Source organism: Mycotypha africana, assembly GCF_025528875.1.
Source record: "Mycotypha africana strain NRRL 2978 chromosome Unknown BDF20scaffold_8, whole genome shotgun sequence".
In the NCBI taxonomy this organism is placed as follows: domain Eukaryota; kingdom Fungi; phylum Mucoromycota; class Mucoromycetes; order Mucorales; family Mycotyphaceae; genus Mycotypha; species Mycotypha africana.
In genome coordinates this window covers 1,665,889-1,685,848 of record NW_026515732.1, presented here as the reverse complement: position 1 = coordinate 1,685,848, position 19,960 = coordinate 1,665,889, and the positions used below count along the sequence as shown (strand labels likewise).

Sequence of the window (19,960 nt, the reverse complement as noted above, 5' to 3'; positions counted from 1 at the left end):
TGAATATACCCATTTGCTATTGCTACACGAAATTTACGAAGTAACGTAGGAAATCTACTTTCACGATCAGATCGTTCTTGAAATATATGTGTACTCTAGGATCTACAATGAAGAACCTCGTACCAAGGTTTTGTACATATTGATCCTGTTGTTACGAGGGAAAACCAGAAATAATTGACTCAAAGGCCAGAATAACAGGAGTAGGGGAAGACGGAATGACAATTGAAGCTATCAAGTCCACTTGGAGAAACGTAGTCAACGACAAGTCTGATTGGCTACTATTACATGTAGGTAAGGAATCCATGAGAGAAAAGAGTGGTCTTAAATCACAAGCACAAACCAAGAATATAAACGATAATAAATAAAGAATAAAAGAAGACGGAGTAAATATCCAGACTAGCTGACTATTCAAATTGGGAATGACTTTAGTAAGACTTAAAAGACAAAGGGTTTATATAGTTTTATGACAGCTGGGTTACTGAGTTACTGAGTTACTGAGTATATGACGGGCACTTATCTATTGGTCCTCTTGACAAGCGTAACAAGCGTAATAAGCGTAATAAGCGTAACAAGCGTAACAAGCGTAACAAGCGTAAAAAATTGTCCAATCAGCGGAATTTATTTTACAAGCGTAACAAGCGTAATAAGCGTAACAAGCGTAACAAGCGTAATAAGCGTAACAAGCGTAATAAGCGTAACAAGCGTAATAAGCGTAACAAGCGTAATAAGCGTAACAAGCGTAACAAGCGTAAAAGCTGTCTCGGATCGTCTGATTGTTGAGACGCGAGATAATGATCAACGATCTTTTCAAAGTCGCAGTAATCAGCGATGTTCATATCAGCAAGTATAATGTCAGCTTTCAGCACTCTTAGAGCTTTTTCTGAGAGTGTTCTACCTTTTAGGAATACCAGAAGGATGAGGTTTTTTCATCTATTTTTTAGTGAGTCGAAAGGAGATGAAAGAGTTGAGAAACCCAGTAACATGGCTTCTCATGATGAAATGTTTTATTGAATGATTTGTCAAACACTGCACTCCTTAAATTATGCGGTGTAATCTCGGTGATTACGCACCTACCACCTTACGTGAAGCATTTAAACTAATGCGTAGCTATGAACAAGGATATTCCGATTATGAGGCTTCGAGCAACGCAAGTGAATCCGGTTATAGTTATATAGCTAGCAGTAGTTATGACGATAATAAGCATGAAAGAAGAGGCCTTCAAATAGTAGAAGGCACGCGAAGGCTATCATGAGCGAACTATGATATGCTAATCATCAGAACCGCAGAAGATCAGTACAAACAGCCGTTGTTGAGATTGTATAATCTTGTCCAAGCACTAGATGTTAAAGGCAAGTTATTAATGAAAACGCCAATGAAATATATTATTATGGATGGTTATCGTTATTGTTACGCGGGACGTGAGGGCAAAATTGTAAGAATTCCCCCTATTTATAAAATACCAACCATACTGAAGAAATACCATGACAACCATGGTCATTTTGGCCAGCACTTATCCTGGGCCCATTTATCCTCCATTTTTATACCATGACGGTGTAATGAAGTTCTATGCGTCATTCTGTTATCAATTGCAAATACACGCACCTGTACCATTGGCAAGATTTGCGTACCAAAGACGTAGTATCAACTTTCTGAATATTTTCGATCAGTTTAGTATGGATTTCGTAGGGCCGTTAAATCGAAAATTTTATTTGGGAAACATATATTCTCGATTTATCGGAAATGTTCACAAGGTGGCCCATAGCGTTTGATACCAAGAAAATGACGCGATGACAGCTGTTACCATTATGTATGAGCATATTTTTTGGCAGTTCGTGCCTATCGAGAAATTTTGATCCGCCAATGGAACCCACTTCGCTGCTGTTGTAGTTAGACATCATATTGGCATAGTCCAAGCAAAACATATTTCTGCGATCCCTTACCATCTGAATATAATGGAATGGTAGAATGTCGAATGGTACCAACGTACCAGCGTTGAAGAAACTAGTGGCAATACCTTCAACTGAGAAATGCCTCCCTCCCCGTCAAAAATCAGGGCAGCTCTCACAAGATTGTTCTATGCGTCCACAAGCAGCAGTCCCTTTATCCCATAATCAGTTTCGTACGCACTGCCTTTTTGCCGTTGTTCATTTAAAACTTTCTGATCCTCATTCTATATCTTTTTTGCTCTGTCAAGGGCAACTTTTCTGATCAATCTGTGTGCCCACTGTATCTCAATCAATTTTATCAAAGCAGCTCTTTTTTCTTATTTTAATGTCAGCCCAACAAGACAAATTTTTTTATTTGTTAAGAGTTAGAAAAGTAAAAATGCTTAAATTTGATCTTGCCGATTGATCTCTTGTCATTTCCATAATCACATTGATCATTCCTTCTGAAGATAATGGTATTGAAGCAAACCACCCACCATTCTATAGTGACTTACCACCTAACTCTTAGGCAACCTTCTTATAGATTCGTAGAAATACTCGTCTTCGCAGAGAATACTTATATAAAAAGTCTTTAGAGTCGAAAGAGCGTGCGATCTTTGACCGTAAACAAAAGATCAAAGAGGCAATTGAACGTAAGTCAACCATTTCCAGTCGTTCAAAATTCTGCTGCTTATATTGCTCTATTCTTTATTTATAGAGGGAAAGCCTATACCAACAGAGCTAAGAAATGCTGATAGAAGTGAGAGAGAGGATTTTGGTTATGATCAAGCTCAAGACGGTAGGTTATAATGTTTATCAACCAAGTCTCTTTGGCAGGTTATCCTTACTCAATTTCACCTTCTTTAACTTAACCTGAAATGGTGAATAGCTCCAAGTACATATCAAGACGATGAATATGCTAGAGCTGGCATTTACGATCCTAAAATTCTCATTACAACCTCGAGAGATCCAAGCAGCCGTTTACAACAATTTTCGAAGGAAATGCGCTTAGTATTTCCAAATTCTCAGCGTATCAACCGTGGTGGACATGTTATGAGTGAGATTGTAGAGGCATGTCGAGCGAACGAAGTGACAGATTTAATAGTTTTACACGAACATCGTGGTCAGCCAGGTAAATGGTGATGCAGATGGAAAATTGTTATTTATGCAGGATATCTCACAGAAGAACTATTTGTTCATCTTGACTTATTTAGATGGTATGATTGTATGTCATTTCCCTTATGGTCCTACAGCATATTTTTCATTGCATAATGTGGTACTTCGCCATGATATAAAAGATCAGGGCACAGTGTCAGAAGCCTTTCCTCATTTGATATTCGAAAACTTCAACTCAAGATTAGGCAAAAGAGTATGTACTGGAAATAGCGTTGTGGTATTGGTTACCAGCGGTTAGATGAATTTTAGTACACTCACACGGCTTTATTTATTAGATCACAGATATTCTAAAGTATCTATTCCCAGTTCCCAAAGATGATGCAAAACGTGTGATGACATTTGCAAATGATAATGATTACATATCGTTTAGACACCATGTGTATGTAAAAACTGGAAACCAGGTTGAGCTGGCAGAAGTGGGCCCTCGTTTTGAAATGCGACGTAAGTGATCATGTCCCTCTAGAATAAATCGATCGTACTTATCATATACCCTTACTAATTACTCTCCTCAATAGCATACGAAATTAAACTCGGGACAGTCGATTTAGCAGACGCAGATGTAGAATGGCATCTTGCTTCATATACCAGAACTGCAGCAAGACGAGCAGATTTGTAATTCAAACTATATGTGGAAATAAAGAGAGACTAACTACTACAGCTATTTAACATTGGTATTTTTGCAAAATAAAGGATGGCTCATAATAATATAAATAAGATTGTGGAGATAATGATGAATTTTTGGTGTCAGGTATAAAATAATGGGTATAATGTGCATTGTCAGCTGGACCATTTTAGTTAGCATTCGACCACCAAACTAGTATAAGAGCACACAGAGAGATGTTCCTAGATGCCGTTATGCAATAATGGCAGGCGTAGTTGACGATTTTGTCATTGGAACGGGGGTAGTGAAGATAGACACACAAGAAAAACAAAGATTACCTAGAATGAAACTTTCATTGGTATTGGTGATGTTGTAAAGTGAGGTGGACTTAACGGAAGGGGCGGATAAGAAAAGGAAAACAAAGACTTGGCGCATCGACAAAGCGTTTCGGTAGAATAAGGGTAAAAGTAAAGTTGTAAGGTGCCATGGAGGCAAAAGGGGGCATTAAAACTGTACTATGATAATGAGAAAATGATTTTTTAAAAAAAAAAAGAAAAAAAAATAGCAATTCTATTTTGGATCAATAGAAGGAGGCTGCAATTCCATTATTGCCTGATTTGATCGACTGACTGCTTTAATTGTATCATTAATATCTACAGACAATTGTCCTGATTGTTGTTGCTTCAAAACCATAGTTATTTCTTCTTGTTCAAGCAGCATTTCCTAATGCCATTGCCGTATATACATGTATATTGCCAGTAATTCCCTTTTCATTTAATAAGTTTGACTTGGTTGTAACCTTACCTTTAGTTTCATCAACAATTCCATTACACGATTCAAGTAGTATCGGTCTTCCCAGTCTCTTGGTACAATTGCCGACCGTATCTCCACAAAACACCATTTTCCTACTCCCATACGACTGGTTGATAAAAGAGTCAGTTTATTCCCAATACATTGTACAGCAAATATACGTCGTCGTCCAAATGTCGTCCAAGATGCATATTGAAACTGATTCATTTCATTCTTTAAACAATTGCTAGTACATTCCATCAATTTTAGAGTATCTTCTTCGGCGTGATTTCCGTCTTCTTCTCTATATACCCAAGTGTGAGTGAGGAAGAAAAGGCGTTAGTCCAATACCGCTGACGTTGTGTGATAACTATATATCAGAATTTTTTTATCATACATACCCGGAGCACTCAACCAACACACGTTCAACTCTGTCTTTGGGACTAAACCCAATTCCATCTAAAAGCTTTCTTTGGCTTTCAGAAAGGCAAAGCATTAACTGTTTGTATGACGGGGAGCCTTTTTCACACCTATACAAAAAAAAAAAAAAAAATAAAAAAAAAAATAAACATAATCATAAACGCTTGAACAGAACTATTATTCTATCATTTTCTTACCAAATAAAAGATAACAATTTTGTTGAGGCACTGAAATACTTGAAGATTGGAATGATATATTCAGCAAAAGGAGTACGTTCATTGGGAATAACGATGTAAGACGGCTTGCTGCAATTCGCGTGATAATCAGATAGTATATAACGGAGGAGTCGAATGTCTTGGCGTTCATCGTCATTATCGCCCAGATTGGCCTCGATGTTATCCATTCGGTCTGATAAATCATCCAAACTTCCATTCAAGCAAAAGTCCAAAAGAGCAAATGTACGGGCTTTTTTTTTGAAGCAATGTAGTACTCGTTGTTCTTCCATGTTGACTTCATATTCTTGTCGAGTATAACTCGAAGATTCATCACCAGAATGGGGACCGATTACCGCCACAAAATAATCATTGAGTTTCTTCGCGTCATCATCAGTGATCTTTGGTTTGTTTATGGAGAGGGATGGTGTTATATTGGGAGAGTGGAAGCTGTAGCTCTTTTTGGCTTTTTTCAACAACAGTGAAGCGGTAGAATTACTTGATTCTATATATAAAAGAAATCAAATTGGATTATCTTCCTGATGAAGCATCATTACGCATTCAAAACAGTAATCTTACCGGGTTCCGTTTCTTCTCTGTCTTTGTTATTTCGTTTTTTGTCCTAATCGATAGTGTTATAAATTAATAGTTAAATAACCTCTTTCATCACAACCCCACCATCAGACGCTTAAACTTACAGAGCTTTTGTGATATATATTGTTGGTTATGTTACTGCAATTATTGTAATTGTCAACAATGTGGTCTGTAACGATGTGTTGCTGCTTTCCATCATTTTCACGTAAAACTATCAACACGATAAAGGGAAGGAATGCATGAGTTATAGAACTATGATGTTGAGATGTATCCCATCTTACCTGCAAATCAGATAGTATTGCAATAGTTGGTACTGCAAAAGCCTTTCTGCCCTTTTTTATCGAATTAAGATCGCTTTCCATAATTTGACAGATTGTCTTGGACGGTAACTTCAGAATATGTTCGTAAATAGTAAAAGCCTCGCGAAAATTCCATTTCGCAGATGCAACCTTGAGAAAATACTCTTTTCCAGGATTTGATATCTTCGGTGTATTCATGTCGTAACTAAAAAAAGAATCACGTACCTGCAAAACAATAAGCGCGGCCTTGACAGACATTATTAAGTAGAACGCGCATCTTCAGAAAGACGTCACAAATAAATACGTCATCCTTCAACTTGCAAACGTCATCGATAATTTTTCAATTTTAGCTAAATAGTGGTGGTGAAATAGACGTTACTCTTTTTAAAATGCTACTCTCTTTCGATGTTGGTCGAGTATGTTGATTACACTTTGCAATATAGCTTATGCCTTGGCTCTGTATTATTGATTTTATTGTACTCTTGACCCATGATTTCAGGAATGTCGCTGTGTGGTTTGCACCTCCATTCTTTCTGGCGAAAGTCTGCTGGTGGTTTGTGATAGTTGAGATTATCCTTTCTATCTCCTTACTACATTTCCGTCATTTACTGTTCATGACTTGCCCTTCCAGTTTTTTTGTTGAAACTGCTAGGGGTTGGTACATCCAAGATTCAGACATACTCTCATGGGCATAATTTGGTCAATGATAAACAACACACTTGGTCGGCCTATTGTCTTAGGTGATGTAAATAACAGATATTCTATATTGACGAATATATAGCACTCTATTCACTTTTTCTTTTGCTTTAGTAATAGAAACATTTCACAATGTGCTCTTACATTAGTTTGGCTCCTTCTCTCTGGTTGGGCGAGTGTGTTGATTACATGATTACACTTTGCCATATAGCTTATGCCTTGGCTCTGTATTATTGATTTTATTGTACTCTTGACCCATGATTTCAGGAATGTCGCTGTGTGGTTTGCACCTCCATTCTTTCTGGCGAAAGTCTGCTGGTGGTTTGTGATAGTTGAGATTATCCTTTCTATCTCCTTACTACATTTCCGTCATTTACTGTTCATGACTTGCCCTTCCAGTTTTTTTGTTGAAACTGCTAGGGGTTGGTACATCCAAGATTCAGACATACTCTCATGGGCATAATTTGGTCAATGATAAACAACACACTTGGTCGGCCTATTGTCTTAGGTGATGTAAATAACAGATATTCTATATTGACGAATATATAGCACTCTATTCACTTTTTCTTTTGCTTTAGTAATAGAAACATTTCACAATGTGCTCTTACATTAGTTTGGCTCCTTCTCTCTGGTTGGGCGAGTGTGTTGATTACATGATTACACTTTGCCATATAGCTTATGCCTTGGCTCTGTATTATTGATTTTATTGTACTCTTGACCCATGATTTCAGGAATGTCGCTGTGTGGTTTGCACCTCCATTCTTTCTGGCGAAAGTCTGCTGGTGGTTTGTGATAGTTGAGATTATCCTTTCTATCTCCTTACTACATTTCCGTCATTTACTGTTCATGACTTGCCCTTCCAGTTTTTTTGTTGAAACTGCTAGGGGTTGGTACATCCAAGATTCAGACATACTCTCATGGGCATAATTTGGTCAATGATAAACAACACACTTGGTCGGCCTATTGTCTTAGGTGATGTAAATAACAAATATTCTATATTGACGATTATATAGTACTTTATTCACTTTCTCTTTTGTTCCTACCAATAGAAACATTTCACAATGTGCTCTTACATTAGTTTGGCTCCTTTTCTGGTCGAAATGGTCCAGCTGACAATCTACATTATACCCATTATCTTATACCTGACACCAAAAATCCATCATTATCTCCACAACTTCATTTATATTATTATGATCTATCCTTTATTTTTAGCAAAAACACCAATGTAAAAACGGCTGCAGTAGTTAGTCTGTCTCCTTAGTTGTATCTCAAATATGCAACATTCTTTTCCAAAAACATACGATACTGTACCTTTTTTAAAAGAAGACTGTAATCTTCTAGTTGTATATTATAAAGAGTGACGAGATAGCTAGTCGAGCAGTTTTTGACCTGGATTGAGAAAAAGAGAGTAGTTTATACTGTACCAAATGTTCCATTTCATGAAGTATGATTTAGGCAATAGGTCAATATTAGAGCCATTTTTGCGGAAAAATATGCTTTAATACTATTTATACATTTACTCTTTCTTTTGATATTTTTGATTTGCAATACATCTACTGTTACTGCTTATAAACTCCTTCGTATTGCTTTCAAACTTCTTCTATTGATCTATTTGCCCACATTAAACATCTATTTCGAAACGCAAATTGCGGTTCCAAGATGGATCAAGCCAGGTACAAACTAGTTTCAAAACAATAGTAACATTTGAACTGTCTCGAAAATCACATGAAATGGAACCCATTTTCACAAATCGAATACACCTTGCCATAAGTATTACACTTAGTATGTGATCCGTCTACAACTGCTACGACAGGTCAAATATTTTTTACGACGGCAAGTATTGTCAGTAAGCCGGAGAGATATAAGATTCATGGTTTAGTTAATAATAGAGTTTCAATCTGTGCGTTTCCTTAAGATTTAGTCCACTTTTTATTCTCAAAAATAGCATATGCTGATCTATATTCAGCATAATAAAGATATTTTTTTGTTTCGTGGCATTAAAGAAAAGGTAGTCTCTGCTCATCATGCTGATATTCAAAAAATAATCCTTCATGCGAGAAAAAGGATATTGAAACCGGTGTGCTTGAATCTGTTCAGAATGAAATTGAAATTTGCTATGCTGGCAATGTTTGGCACGTGTAGGAGGCGGTTTTTGAAGATACAGCAAGATTTCTTTATTTTGAGACAGACTATAATGGAAAGTAATCTGAAATTTGTTCATTAAAACAGACATTGATGTAGTATATTGCGGTATTTATTAGTCGTTTCTTCAGAATGAAGCATAGGAAATAAAACAAAAAAGAAACTCGAAACAGAGACGAACTCATTACTCTTCTATTTGCACTTGATGAGTCTCAACTTTTTCTCTGAATATTTATAGTTATCACCATATGCTTTCTTAACGAATTTACGTTCGTGTGGTTCTTGAACATAGTAAGTCCAGCCTTTACATTTATAAACAGAGGGAATAAGCCACTATTTCTGTAATTTACATTTTTGCCTTTGCTTTTACCTTGTTTCTCAGCAAAATTAATAGCAGCTTCTTTGGTGAAGAATTTCATAGTTAATGCTTGCTCATAATCAGAGCTACAACAAAAAGCCCAACCATATTATCAGCCAAAAATCAACCCAATTCATTTATAACCTTGTATTTGATTATACCTCGAAGCCCAACCGATGAGAGGATTCTCCCAACGATTACCATCTTCTAGAATATCGAACTCAATTCTCCAGAGTCTCGTTCCGTTCTTTCCTTGTTGTGCTGATGTTCGTGCAGGTCTAAAGATACGAACTTGTCGATCCAATAAGGCCTCTTTATGTATAGCAAGATGTATCGTTGTTTTGTTAGTTTGGCAGGCTGTTGTATTCTCTATAACCAATATTTTTTCTGCTGAGTGTATCTATTTTACCTGGTGCTCCTGAAAGGTTGTCGACTGTTTCAATCGGCTGACGTTCAAGATGTTGCAGGTCTTTTGCTTCAGTGGTATATAATCGTGCAGTGCTGGACAGCACTGTTGGTTTATTGACCATTGATCGCCATGCAAATGCTGTTCTTTTGATGAGTATGGACGACATTATTAAGTTGAAGATCAAAAAATGTGGGGTAGTTTTTTTGTTTAAAAAGAATTATTTATTTGATGCCTGCTCGCCTGAAATTCAAACTCGACGTCATCGGTAGAGAATCTCCCATATTTAGCAGAAATAACGCGGCGGGATTGAGAAGATTGCGTTCCCTTCAAATCTCGTACAGCAAGCACTCCTGGCCGCCGTATAATCAAATTATCAATCTAAGGTTACATAACAATTCAAACCAGTGATTATATCGTAATAGAGAGAAACATTTGATTTACACTTATATGCTAACAACTTTACAATCTATGTCTTCGATAAGGGTCCTTTTCGTCCTTCCCAACAATGCAAGTATTATCACACCTAGCCTTATCATCCCGCCTGTGAGTTATTGAGCAGGCGGTACATTACAAAAAGAGAACCTTTATAGCTAATAATTTTTGTTGTAATTAAGCTTTGTATGTAATATTGCAGAAATTCTTGGTTGCAAGTCTTTATCAATATAAGTCTATTTTGCTGACTCAACCAATAGCACTGACGCTTCTTTTGATGGTAAGCTTCACTTCAAGTTTACGCTATGTCTTTTTAACGTTCAATTCATGGCCGGAACCTAGTATAAATCTTTCGATTGTAAATTTCTCCTTTCTTCGTATTAAAGGATTTCAACCTCTGTGCTTACATTAACAGGTGTTTCCCACTGGGGGGAATGAAAATTGAGCATTCCGTTCCCAACCGTCCCCAATGTAAGTGAGCAAATTATTTATCAGATCCGAAACGCTGATTTTATCAGCTGAATCTCATCTATAGTCGTAATATTACCGACGCGGTTTGAGCATCCATTCATTATTTTTTGAACGGCATATGCTCCAATCCTGGCTTTCAAGATAATTTACTTGAAAAGGGCTTGGTTCTTTCAGCTACTTAAAGCGTACTGGGTTCTGGCTTGGACCCTCCGAATTCATTTGTTTTTACGCTAGCTCAAATAGCCATGCATCTGTTTCTGTAAGCAAATAGAAATTGCCACAGACAGTTTACTGTAGTGTTCTTAGGTATGTCGAACTAGTATTATACAATACATTTGAAAATCCAAAAAAAAATAGATAAAGTTGCAGCGCGCCTGTGGTTTTTGATTACTTGTTGGGTGTAAATAGCTCGTAAACTTAATACTAAAAGCTTAACGAAATCAAATTTATTTTAATCGAAGTCAACAACTCTAAAGGGAAGAAAAATATCTACCTATTTCTGATCTGCAATATTGCAATTACTCATCTTTGATCCTGAATAAAGTGAATTATGGTCTTTTTATATTTGTATGTCATCTACAGTCAAATACGGCAGTGCCAACATTATTTGAAGATAATGAAAGGAGAACACAATAGCTATGATGCTTCGCGGTGGTTAATCACGTTTTTCATTGGTTGAAATGGTCAACAATGATATCCAAAAGCTGGTAAAATGCAAAAGATGCGATATCGTATTACCAGCTATGTAAAGTTCTATGGTAAAGGGAAAATTAAAGAGTAGTTATCATTAAAAATACCTTGATGTCTATAAAATCAATTACCAAAAGATGAAATCATCGAATTTTCTTCGGTTTCAGGGGTGGAAACCACTGTTGTCTCCATATAAATAGTAGGGAGGTATTTAGTTTCTTACATTGATTGTTCAGCAATTTATTCATACTTCTTATAGCACGCAGAAGTGTTGATTTTCTACCTTCCAACAACAATGCCACAAACTGAAACCACTATTACAACAATGATCACCACGACTACGAGAACAGGTGATTCGCAAGACTCGGATGGAAAAACTTTACGACCTTGCTGCTCATGTCCCGAAACAAAAAAAGCAAGAGATGCCTGTGTTTTGGCTAATGGGGACGAACATGAAAGCTGTAAAGAGCTTGTCGAAAAACATTTGAGATGTATGCGTAACCTTGGCTTCAAAGTCTAAATTCCCGTGGGACACATCAAACCCCATTGCCCTTTTTAGCGAACAAAAGAGTAATCAATATACCAGTTTATATATAAACTAGCTCTATCTAAGAACTTGATTTACCAATAAACTATTTTTTTTCGAATATTCAACAAAACTAACACATAGATGAAAGTTGACGGCTTAACATTCATTGTTACTGGAGGGTGGACTATCATCTTATCTTTTGACACATCATATTGCAAAACTAATAAATGTTACACATAATAGCGCAAGCGGTTTAGGCAAAGAAGTGGCTCGTACCTTAGTGTCTCAAGGAGCATTTGTATCAGTAAGCCTACAGAAATAGTATGAAAAGGCTTCTTAAGTTTCGTTAGTTAGTAACCCATTATTTCCAACAGATTTTTGACATAAATGTTGATTCGTCCAGAAATATTGCTTCGGAACTCGGGGAAGATAGATGCTTCGTCGCTGGGTCTGTCAATGTCACTGTGGAGGTAACAAAAAGTGATTCACTCAGAGGTTATCATCACTATATTCTTAAACATAAATTGACAAACATCGTACATTTAATGCATTATTATATAGGCCGATGTAGCCCATGCCATTGCTAAAACACTAGAGCACTTTTCTTCAAAAAAGCTAGGGGGTGTTATTATAAGCAGTGGTATTGTCACGCCTCCAGCGACAATAACTGGTTATGGTCCAGATCAAGTTTTGACAAGCTATGCGCAGTTTGAACATGTCATTGGAGTCAATTTACTGGGCGCGTACTGTGTTGCACAAAAGGTTTCCGAGATATTGCTGAAAAATAATCCATTTAATAAAGATGGTGAGAGAGGTATTATTATAACTGTTTCCTCTATTTTGGGATTGGATGGCCTTTTTGTAGGTTACGGTACATCGAAGGGTAAACTGATGGAAAGAAAATAACGCATAGTTTCAGCATGTAGGAACAGTAAATTTACTAACACTTTTTACAAAATTTGATGTAGCTGGTCTTACGGGATTGACTCTTCCTTTAGCTAAGGAACTCTCATCCTTCGGTATACGCGTCATGAGTATAGCGCCCGGAGTATTTGGTAGTGTTTTTATTCGTCCATATTCACCGCACTCAACCGCTTTTCACAGCTTTCCGTACTTATCTTTTTTGTGTGTGTAATTGATATCATTAGATACGCCCATTGTGGACCGCTCGAATAAGAATGCGCCTATAGCTCTATTTCCTCGACGCCTTGGAGAGCCAACCGAGTTTGCAGACTTAGTTTTACGCGTGATAGATACACCGATGTTGAATGGTTCTGTGATCAGACTAGATGGTGCATTGCATGTTTAGATACAGTTATAATCATTTTTTTATTCTGTTCCTTTGAAACAAAGGTTGCAATTATAGCAATCACAAAAAATTTAACTATAACATGTCCCTTAAAGATAATTTTAAGCTACCAATGCATCTACTGTGAATGAAGTGGTTACGAACTGCAGTACTTTCTTAAATACTCAAGCAAACCTATGTTGTATACAATAAATCATATAGGCATATCAGTATATGAGAGATGAGTAATGGTATCACCTTGCAGTTTTGCATCTTTTTTCACTTTAAACTTCTTTTTTTGTTTGCATCGATATAGTCAGAAGACTTCTTTAGGCATAGGGCTCTTAGGTATAACGATCTTAAACAAACACTGTGAATGAAACGAGCTATCAACCACTTGAGATCACCGTAAGTACAAGTAAACATGCTTTTAGGAGAGAAGTGGATGAATGAAATACGAATCGTGGTTTCCATTAAAGACTCGGCTCTTATTATAATTGAATAAATCTCCACTCTAGACACAACATCGTTTCCTCCTGAAAATAGTGAATAGATATTTTGAAGGTAAGGAAAAGGTATTTAATTGGGTTTAGGTATTAGCACAATTGTGTTGTGTTCATTCTTGTGTAAAGATGAATGGAGTGAAAAGGAAAGATCAGATAATACCATAAACCTTTTTCAGCATGATTTGATTTACGTTTATAATTGAAAAAAAAATCATAAATGTGTGGTAAGACGAGCTACAAACTTCTGTACGATGGGTATGGTGGTGGGTAAGATGAAGTAAGAACTTGGGTATTGTTGAATCCGATTAATTCATGAATGATCGAACCAATGGACCGAAAGGTCGATTCATGTTCAAGCGTTCTTTAAGTATCTTGCTCTCAACTCCCTCTGTGAGATATTCTTAAGTATTTAATAGACCCAAGATAGAACGAGACCGAAAAAGTCAGATAATTTTTATTTCAATTTTGAGAACATGAAGGCTTTATATATTTTTCAAAGAATGGACTAAGCTTATAGAGGATGTTAGGAAGATGTAGTTGCAACCAATGAGTACTAATGGATTTAATGAGAGATTAGTGAAGGCGTGTTCTTACACTGTTATGGATCTGATACTAGTTTGACTTGTGAACATTTGCTTATTACTTGACAATTCAAGTTTAAGTTGACAGCCGTTTATGCTGTGTTTTACTTTATTAATTCTCACTCGTATTTCGATGCCATAGACAGTGATCGGGACATGACATTCTGCAGGTACAAGTTCAAGCTATGAATGTATAATTACTATATTTGTTCCGAATGCAACAATCATTATCCATAGTCATCATTCAGCTTCCGTTTGCCCTTACATATAGGGTTGCAAATAACTCTAAAAACTCCAGCAATATCAACCTATCATCCCAGCTTCTGGGTAATTGTGCTGAACGCATTTCTATATTTTTCCAACGGTTCTTATCGTGAATTGTCGTCTTGCTTAACGTCACTTGCGTTTTGATGATTTGAAGGCCATAGGCACCGAGTTTCTTAAACGTTTCTAGCGATGCATTTTCGTAGTGTGAAGCCTGCCACCTCAAAGAAGCGACATTGCCCTCGAGAATTTTGAGTGAATCCTCAAGACTATGGGTTGTATGTTCTTCAAGCCTCCCACTATAGATTTTCATAAGAGACAAATTGGTTATCAGTTTATTGTATTCATGAGTTATCAAAAATAGTTGTTATTTTTTTGCTTTAAACCTTGATGACTCCACAACTACCATCTTTATGTTGTTGTACGTCTTTAGGATACCCAAACCATCGATAAGCTTTGCAGGCAGAGTGGAGCGACCGTCATAATTACCATCCTTCAAATGAATGTTTTGATGGCTTTGTACTTTGCTTCGCACCTTTCATAATAATAATAATAATAATAATAATAATGTCAGAATAAGTCATTCCTCTCTTTTCATTATCATTCCCATGTTTCAATGAACAACTTGCTGCTACACTTACCATTCAATAGTTACTTTTTGTTAGAAGTAGTGAGAAAAGTGTTTTACGAGTTCCAAATCAGAATGAGAACAAAAAAGAGAAGATGGTTGCGATGATCTCTACAAGGCTTTGATTTATTGGAGGGAGAGCATAATACGGCAGTTTTTATGCAAGTGGGTACTGATATATTGAGAGAGAGGGAGACCCGAAAAACCAATACTCCACTAAATTTTGCGCGATAATAACATTCAACAAGTACAAAAATAAACAACATATTACGGATATTGGGAGTTTCAATCTTATCAATGACAATCTTGAAGATAATAATGTTTATTTATACGTCAACTATCTCACCACCCGACCAGTACGTACATAAACAGTTCGACCGTAGCATCATTATCGTAATTGTTCCGTCAACAATACAGGAGACTGCTTTGTGTATTCTTATAAAACTTCAACTGGTGTACGTCAACAGAAGATCATGACAAAACAAGAAGGCAGGTGGGATATAACAGGAAAACGACTGATCAGAAATATTGCGGAAAAGAAGGAAGGGGTAGATTTGAATCCAATATTTTTGCTATTTGCTGCCCGAATGATAGCTCGAAGTATCCAACCCACCACGTTTCCAAGGCGTATGAGGAAAAGGAATGATTCAAGAACTCAGATCGCACTACATCATAATTAGCCGAAAATCAAGATCATATTCACAAGAAGCGTATCTAAAGATAGGTACTAGGCATTTTTGTTAACAAGCAATGATTCATACAAATAAATGTATTACCTAGTCATCCAAGCTGATCAGTAATGATTTGACGCCTATTATCTGTTTGAAACCGTGAAAGACATCGTATTGACCGAAACATATTGTGCTACAGGACACACAGATTGTGAATCGAGCTACCCAGGAGGACACCCGCAAGACTACGTTACCCACCTCTAATCAAAAAAAGCCATAGAGGATGTCAAAGAGACACGAAGACAAACGATGTAAGGCTACTCAGGCCTTATTGACCAGCCGTTCTTTCAGAAACTTATACAAGGTAGAAATCTGCGCAATCGTCTAAAGAAGGAGGGGAGGAAAATCAAAAAAATGAGGTATCTTTGCTAATAAGCAGTGATTTAATTCACGCATATATACATATTACCTAATCATCGAAGCTGATCAATAATGCTTGAAAGCCTATTATCTGTTTGAAACCGTGAGACATCGTATTGACCGAAACATATTGTGCTACAGGACACACAGATTGTGAATCGAGCTACCCAGGAGGACACCCGCAATTCCATGCTACCCATAAACTTGATGCACAAATGTTTCACTTTTGACTGAAGGCAGAACCCGTAGCTTGTGGACCGAGCTACCCAGGAGGACACCCGCAAGACTACGTTACCCACCTCTAATCAAAAAAAGCCATAGAGGATGTCAGAGAGACACGAAGACAAACGATGTAAGGCTACTCAGGCCTTATTGACCAGCCGTTCTTTCAGAAACTTATACAAGGTAGAAATCTGCGCAATCGTCTAAAGAAGGAGGGGAGGAAAATCAAAAAAATGAGGTATCTTTGCTAATAAGCAGTGATTTAATTCACGCATATATACATATTACCTAATCATCGAAGCTGATCAATAATGCTTGAAAGCCTATTATCTGTTCGAAACCGTGAGACATCGTATTGACCGAAACATATTGTGCTACAGGACACACAGATTGTGAATCGAGCTACCCAGGAGGACACCCGCAATTCCATGCTACCCATAAACTTGATGCACAAATGTTTCACTTTTGACTGAAGGCAGAACCCGTAGCTTGTGAATCGAGCTACCCAGGAGGACACCCGCAAGACTACGTTACCCACCTCTAATCAAAAAAAGCCATAGAGGATGTCAGAGAGACACGAAGACAAACGATGTAAGGCTACTCAGGCCTTATTGACCAGCCGTTCTTTCAGAAACTTATACAAGGTAGAAATCTGCGCAATCGTCTAAAGAAGGAGGGGAGGAAAATCAAAAAAATGAGGTATCTTTGCTAATAAGCAGTGATTTAATTCACGCATATATACATATTACCTAATCATCGAAGCTGATCAATAATGCTTGAAAGCCTATTATCTGTTCGAAACCGTGAGACATCGTATTGACCGAAACATATTGTGCTACAGGACACACAGATTGTGAATCGAGCTACCCAGGAGGACACCCGCAATTCCATGCTACCCATAAACTTGATGCACAAATGTTTCACTTTTGACTGAAGGCAGAACCCGTAGCTTGTGAATCGAGCTACCCAGGAGGACACCCGCAAGACTACGTTACCCACCTCTAATCAAAAAAAGCCATAGAGGATGTCAAAGAGACACGAAGACAAACGATGTAAGGTTACTCAGGCCTTATTGACCAGCCGTTCTTTCAGAAACTTATACAAGGTAGAAATCTGCGCAATCGTCTAAAGTAAAAAATAAAAAAAAAAAATAGATATTTTCCGACAGACAGCCATACATCCATTTTATAAGTTAACATATAACCTGATCATATACTAATGTAGTGTTAATCCTTTGATTACTACTAACTTTAGCTCCCATTTATTGAAGAGAAATAATCCTCACAATAGCAATAGTAGAGCTGTTACTATTGCATCTTCTGCTTGGTACTGATGATAGTGAGTGTACTCGTAAAACAAAGGTATTGTGAGTGTAGTAAAACAAAAAGATTTTTAATACTACAAATAACAAAGGATTCGTCATGGGTTGATGACATACTAATGGAGTTCATCTTTTTCAATCGATTAAAAACCAATCAAATTGTTATTTGTTGCAGTGGCTAAATCTCCAGTTGAAGTCCACTCCGACTTGACGATCTGTTTTGGAAAAAAAGTAGACAGATGGCAGATATTCAGTCCAAAAAACCTTTAGGACTGGGAGCATAACAGTCTAAATAACCTTTCTTCTACATATTTTCCTTTTGAGAGCCTCTATCAAAGAGCTAAAATACAGATCTTATTGAGTTGAAAGCTCTGCAATTGCAGATTTCCGTCGAGCATACAAAAACAGATAACATTTACGCCATTCCAATACATTAGACAGTAATAGACTGATAAATTGTTATCCAAAAAATGTTAGATTCTTTAGTAGAATCAAATGACATAGACCAAGCTTTATTACGAAGCCGAAGCTCTAATCAATCGAAAGATGAGCGACAAGTACGTATCCCTTACACTGTTTATGCCTATTGGAAGCTTGCGTTATACTGCAAACATTTTATTAATCAGAATGATAATGTATTCTCCACTTCTCTAGGCATACTTATAATAAGTACAAGAGGTCTTTTGAACCTGGGGATATTGCGTTTATCAAATGGGAAATTATAATGGTTTAAGTTATGTAAAACAAAGAATTTTATAGTATTTGTTCAAGTTGAAGTTTGGGTCTCATTGATATCTATTTACAATGAATAATGATTTAGAGAAAGTGCAAGTCTGAAATTGTTCACCTAATAGCGTAGGTGAATACGTCAAAGGTATATAAATCCACCGGTGATGATCACTATCATAGCTTGAAATTCCGATGTAGAGCGCTATTTCAGGAGGGAAAGAAGCCATCAAATACTCTATTGCAAAAATTGTAGTATTCGATGTAATTGTGTGATGTAATGGGCTAAAAATATGTAACATATTGCTCAAGAGGTTTGGGCTGGTCATGGAAAACCTCGTACATTTTGTTCTCGCCTCAATGAATGTTGTTGTCTCCCCTAGACATAAGGCTTAAAAAGTTTCTACAGATAAATAAGTCCCACTAATTTGGAGAAGGCATTCACCGTTTCGAGATAGGAAGGCTTTACACCAGGCCATCAAAGCATATCGTCAAGAGAACTTAGATGCCATCCGTTCAGCGTCCAGCACAAGTTAATGAACCAATGCCGCCCTAACATTTCTCTTGATCCCATTCTTTGGCTCCCAATGAGCTTTATTGAGCGTAGTTGCAACTTCCTACAACTGTCATTGACTCCATCTCTCATTTGTTAAACCAACTCCCCACTCAACCCATAAAACAGCATGCCGATTCCCCAGTCCCCTTTCAGGGTTTATTAATTCCATCACGTATTTTGACCTGCCCAGGGCAATTTTCTGATATGCAGTTTCTGTGTGTCCATTGGGTTTCAAGCTATTCAATAAAAGTTATGTTTCATCGTAGTTTTGTTCAATATTTTATTTTGAAACTCCAGTTTACGGGCTTTTTGATATCCTTGGATAGAAGGACCTGATTCTAGTGCTTATGTACTTGCAGTAGCGTGTATAGGATGGGATTATAGCTGTCGATGTTGATGCCAATTTTCGCCATAGCTGATTTAGTCCAGTTCGCAACAGTGATTGATCGAACTGAGTTGGTAGTTTTATGCTTGATTCAAAGATATGCCAAAAAGAAAGTATGTTCTTTCCAATTGGGTACACAATATCATCCTCAACTGCTTCCATTGGAACAGTTTCGACCTCGCCTTCTTTTGGAAATCTGGAATGGGCACAGATATATGCGGCGCGTTTTTTCTGCTTCAAAGTAATAATTCGATGTTGCAACCTTCCGATTTCCAATATGCCACCACATAGTCGCGTGGTAGAAGAGTAGAATTGTCGTTAATTGTAACTGACTTGGAGATAGTTCTGTGTAATGAGTGAATTGCCTTTCATTAGAGATGATTCGCTTGGTAAGTATATAAATATGGCCTGCCTCTCAATCTTAATACCTTTAGTGTTTTTATCTGTTCCTCCTGGATATTACATTTTATTCTTGTGTCAATAAACAGTATTCTTATCCTTTTTTTGTAACTTCTGTTCAGGGCTATAGGTAACACCAACCTCCCGTCGCGCTCCTCTTGAGTGATCTTTTTGCCGACTAGTAGGTCACTGCCTTTACATTCTGCTGTCGAAGATAATCGAAGCCTTCTTGTATGCTATGAGGATGTTG

General features: G+C 37.1%; 8 protein-coding genes across 8 annotated transcripts; 4 read left to right on the top strand and 4 right to left on the bottom strand.

The window, feature by feature from the left end:
* Positions 1-2,271: 2,271 nt before the first annotated feature.
* BDF20DRAFT_837723 (anticodon-binding protein) lies at positions 2,272-3,717 on the top strand (the record flags this gene model as incomplete). Its single annotated transcript, XM_053079086.1, has 7 exons — positions 2,272-2,319; positions 2,470-2,578; positions 2,644-2,724; positions 2,815-3,057; positions 3,140-3,294; positions 3,377-3,542; positions 3,617-3,717. 7 exons carry the CDS (start codon positions 2,272-2,274, stop codon positions 3,715-3,717), a joined length of 903 nt encoding a protein of 300 aa, XP_052934487.1.
* Positions 3,718-4,272: 555 nt separating this feature from the next.
* On the bottom strand, positions 4,273-4,791 carry BDF20DRAFT_823835 (uncharacterized protein; the record flags this gene model as incomplete). The annotated part of the gene is made up of 2 exons (XM_053077835.1): positions 4,273-4,425; positions 4,507-4,791. Coding segments are annotated over 2 exons (438 nt in total), but the record flags the coding sequence as incomplete, so codon positions are not given.
* A 91-nt stretch (positions 4,792-4,882) lies between these two features.
* BDF20DRAFT_823899 (uncharacterized protein) lies at positions 4,883-5,551 on the bottom strand (the record flags this gene model as incomplete). Its single annotated transcript, XM_053077840.1, has 2 exons — positions 4,883-5,021; positions 5,109-5,551. Coding segments are annotated over 2 exons (582 nt in total), but the record flags the coding sequence as incomplete, so codon positions are not given.
* Positions 5,552-8,991: 3,440 nt separating this feature from the next.
* Positions 8,992-10,116, bottom strand: BDF20DRAFT_676907 (ETC complex I subunit conserved region-domain-containing protein). The gene is made up of 5 exons (XM_053076010.1): positions 10,085-10,116; positions 9,622-9,971; positions 9,374-9,524; positions 9,225-9,298; positions 8,992-9,156 (listed from the first exon to the last, which is right to left on the bottom strand). Exons 2-5 carry the CDS (start codon positions 9,785-9,787, stop codon positions 9,047-9,049), a joined length of 501 nt encoding a protein of 166 aa, XP_052934484.1. The 5' UTR covers positions 9,788-9,971; positions 10,085-10,116; the 3' UTR covers positions 8,992-9,046.
* A 1,423-nt stretch (positions 10,117-11,539) lies between these two features.
* On the top strand, positions 11,540-11,734 carry BDF20DRAFT_823622 (uncharacterized protein; the record flags this gene model as incomplete). The annotated part of the gene is made up of 1 exon (XM_053077815.1): positions 11,540-11,734. One exon carries the CDS (start codon positions 11,540-11,542, stop codon positions 11,732-11,734), a length of 195 nt encoding a protein of 64 aa, XP_052934483.1.
* Positions 11,735-11,884: 150 nt separating this feature from the next.
* Positions 11,885-13,219, top strand: BDF20DRAFT_947078 (short-chain dehydrogenase/reductase-like protein SDR; the record flags this gene model as incomplete). Its single annotated transcript, XM_053084850.1, has 6 exons — positions 11,885-11,922; positions 11,987-12,047; positions 12,118-12,213; positions 12,305-12,626; positions 12,712-12,798; positions 12,892-13,219. 6 exons carry the CDS (start codon positions 11,885-11,887, stop codon positions 13,050-13,052), a joined length of 765 nt encoding a protein of 254 aa, XP_052934482.1. The 3' UTR covers positions 13,053-13,219.
* Positions 13,220-14,141: 922 nt separating this feature from the next.
* BDF20DRAFT_884238 (uncharacterized protein) lies at positions 14,142-14,831 on the bottom strand. The gene is made up of 2 exons (XM_053081851.1): positions 14,769-14,831; positions 14,142-14,681 (listed from the first exon to the last, which is right to left on the bottom strand). Exons 1-2 carry the CDS (start codon positions 14,789-14,791, stop codon positions 14,363-14,365), a joined length of 342 nt encoding a protein of 113 aa, XP_052934481.1. The 5' UTR covers positions 14,792-14,831; the 3' UTR covers positions 14,142-14,362.
* A 4,579-nt stretch (positions 14,832-19,410) lies between these two features.
* On the top strand, positions 19,411-19,602 carry BDF20DRAFT_824067 (uncharacterized protein; the record flags this gene model as incomplete). The annotated part of the gene is made up of 1 exon (XM_053077856.1): positions 19,411-19,602. The coding sequence occupies one exon, from the start codon at positions 19,411-19,413 to the stop codon at positions 19,600-19,602; it is 192 nt and encodes a 63-aa protein (XP_052934480.1).
* Positions 19,603-19,960: the final 358 nt, after the last annotated feature.